Source organism: Pelophylax lessonae, assembly GCF_965119305.1.
Source record: "Pelophylax lessonae genome assembly, chromosome: 4".
NCBI lineage: Eukaryota > Metazoa > Chordata > Amphibia > Anura > Ranidae > Pelophylax > Pelophylax lessonae.
The window spans coordinates 119,814,389-119,815,664 of NC_138771.1; the positions used below are offsets into that span (position 1 = coordinate 119,814,389).

Consider the following 1,276-nt stretch of genomic DNA (forward strand, 5'->3'; position numbering starts at 1 on the left):
ACGCACTTTCATTGTTACCCTTTATACTGAACTTTATCAGTACTTGAATGTCCTGTTTAGTCTATTCTTTAGCTTACACTTTGTTGTTATTGCTTTTCTTTCACAGCCTATGAAAAACAATACTGAGAGTGAAAAACAGAAGAATATATTCGACCGCCACAGATAAAAACTGTCTGCATCTGGATGAAGCATACTTTCTGGACACCATGTACGACTCAAGCTGAACGACTAAAGTACATAATCATGTGCAAGATCTTGGATCCAAACATTTAGAATCATTAAAAAATCACTTCCACATAGCATTCTGATAAACTGTTTATAAAATGTCCTCGTTGTTCATTTCCATGAGTCCAGAGAACATAACCAACCAACCTTCGGTGGCAGAGACAATGTACTGGAATAATCATACCATGTTTTTCAAACCAGTGTTCCATATAGTAATCTCACCCATAAATATGATAATATCAATAATTGGTTTATGTGGAAACAGCTTAGTTGTGTGGTACCTCTCTTTTAAGATAAAGAGAAACACTTCCACAACCTATATCTTCAACCTTGCCTTGGCTGATACTACCTTTCTGATTTTTATAATGGTATTTACTTTTGTTGGTATGGTTTTTACCCTGGGCCCAGGGCTAGAAGCTCTCTATGAAGATATCAATTTTATTAATATGATTGATACACTTGTCAAAGTATGCATTTTTGGATACAATTCCAGCTTATGCCTTCTTACAGCTATAAGCATTGAAAGGTGTATATCTGTCCTATTTCCTATCTGGTATCACTGCAATAGACCAAAACATCTATCTGTTGTTGTGTGTGCCTTCATATGGGTCACTTCTTGCCTGCTTAGTGCTCTTGAGTTAGCTTTTTGTTACAACGTTACATACAATCGCGCAGGCCTAAAAGATGGATCTGGTAAGGAATGTAAAGTTGTCTTTAATATTATCTGTTGCTTTAGCTTCATGATCTTTATTCCATCCATGACAGTATCAAGCTTGGTTCTGCTTATTAAAGTATGTAAAAGTTCTCAGCAACGACAGCTTAGGAAGTTATACATGGTCATCACACTGACAGTGGCCTTCTTTCTTGTGTTTGGAATGCCCATGAGAATCTTGCTACTAGCATGGTACAAACACCATATTATGCCACCTTTCCCCATGATGGATATATTTACTTTGTTCTGCTCTATAAACAGTGCCATAAATCCTTTTGTATACTTCCTTGTTGGTCGCAAAGGCACCCATGGTGGAAAAATGACACTGCTAGCAATTCT

General features: G+C 36.8%; 1 protein-coding gene across 1 annotated transcript in view; it reads left to right on the forward strand.

Annotated features, from left to right (window-relative positions):
* Positions 1-218: 218 nt before the first annotated feature.
* LOC309554685 (proto-oncogene Mas-like) overlaps positions 219-1,276 on the forward strand; it is a 1,311-nt gene continuing 253 nt past the window's right edge. Inside the window, exon 1 of the mRNA XM_082256391.1 lies at positions 219-1,276. This exon is cut by the window's right edge and continues 253 nt beyond it. Coding sequence (XP_082112517.1) covers positions 324-1,276 — 953 coding nt within the window. The 5' untranslated portion in view covers positions 219-323.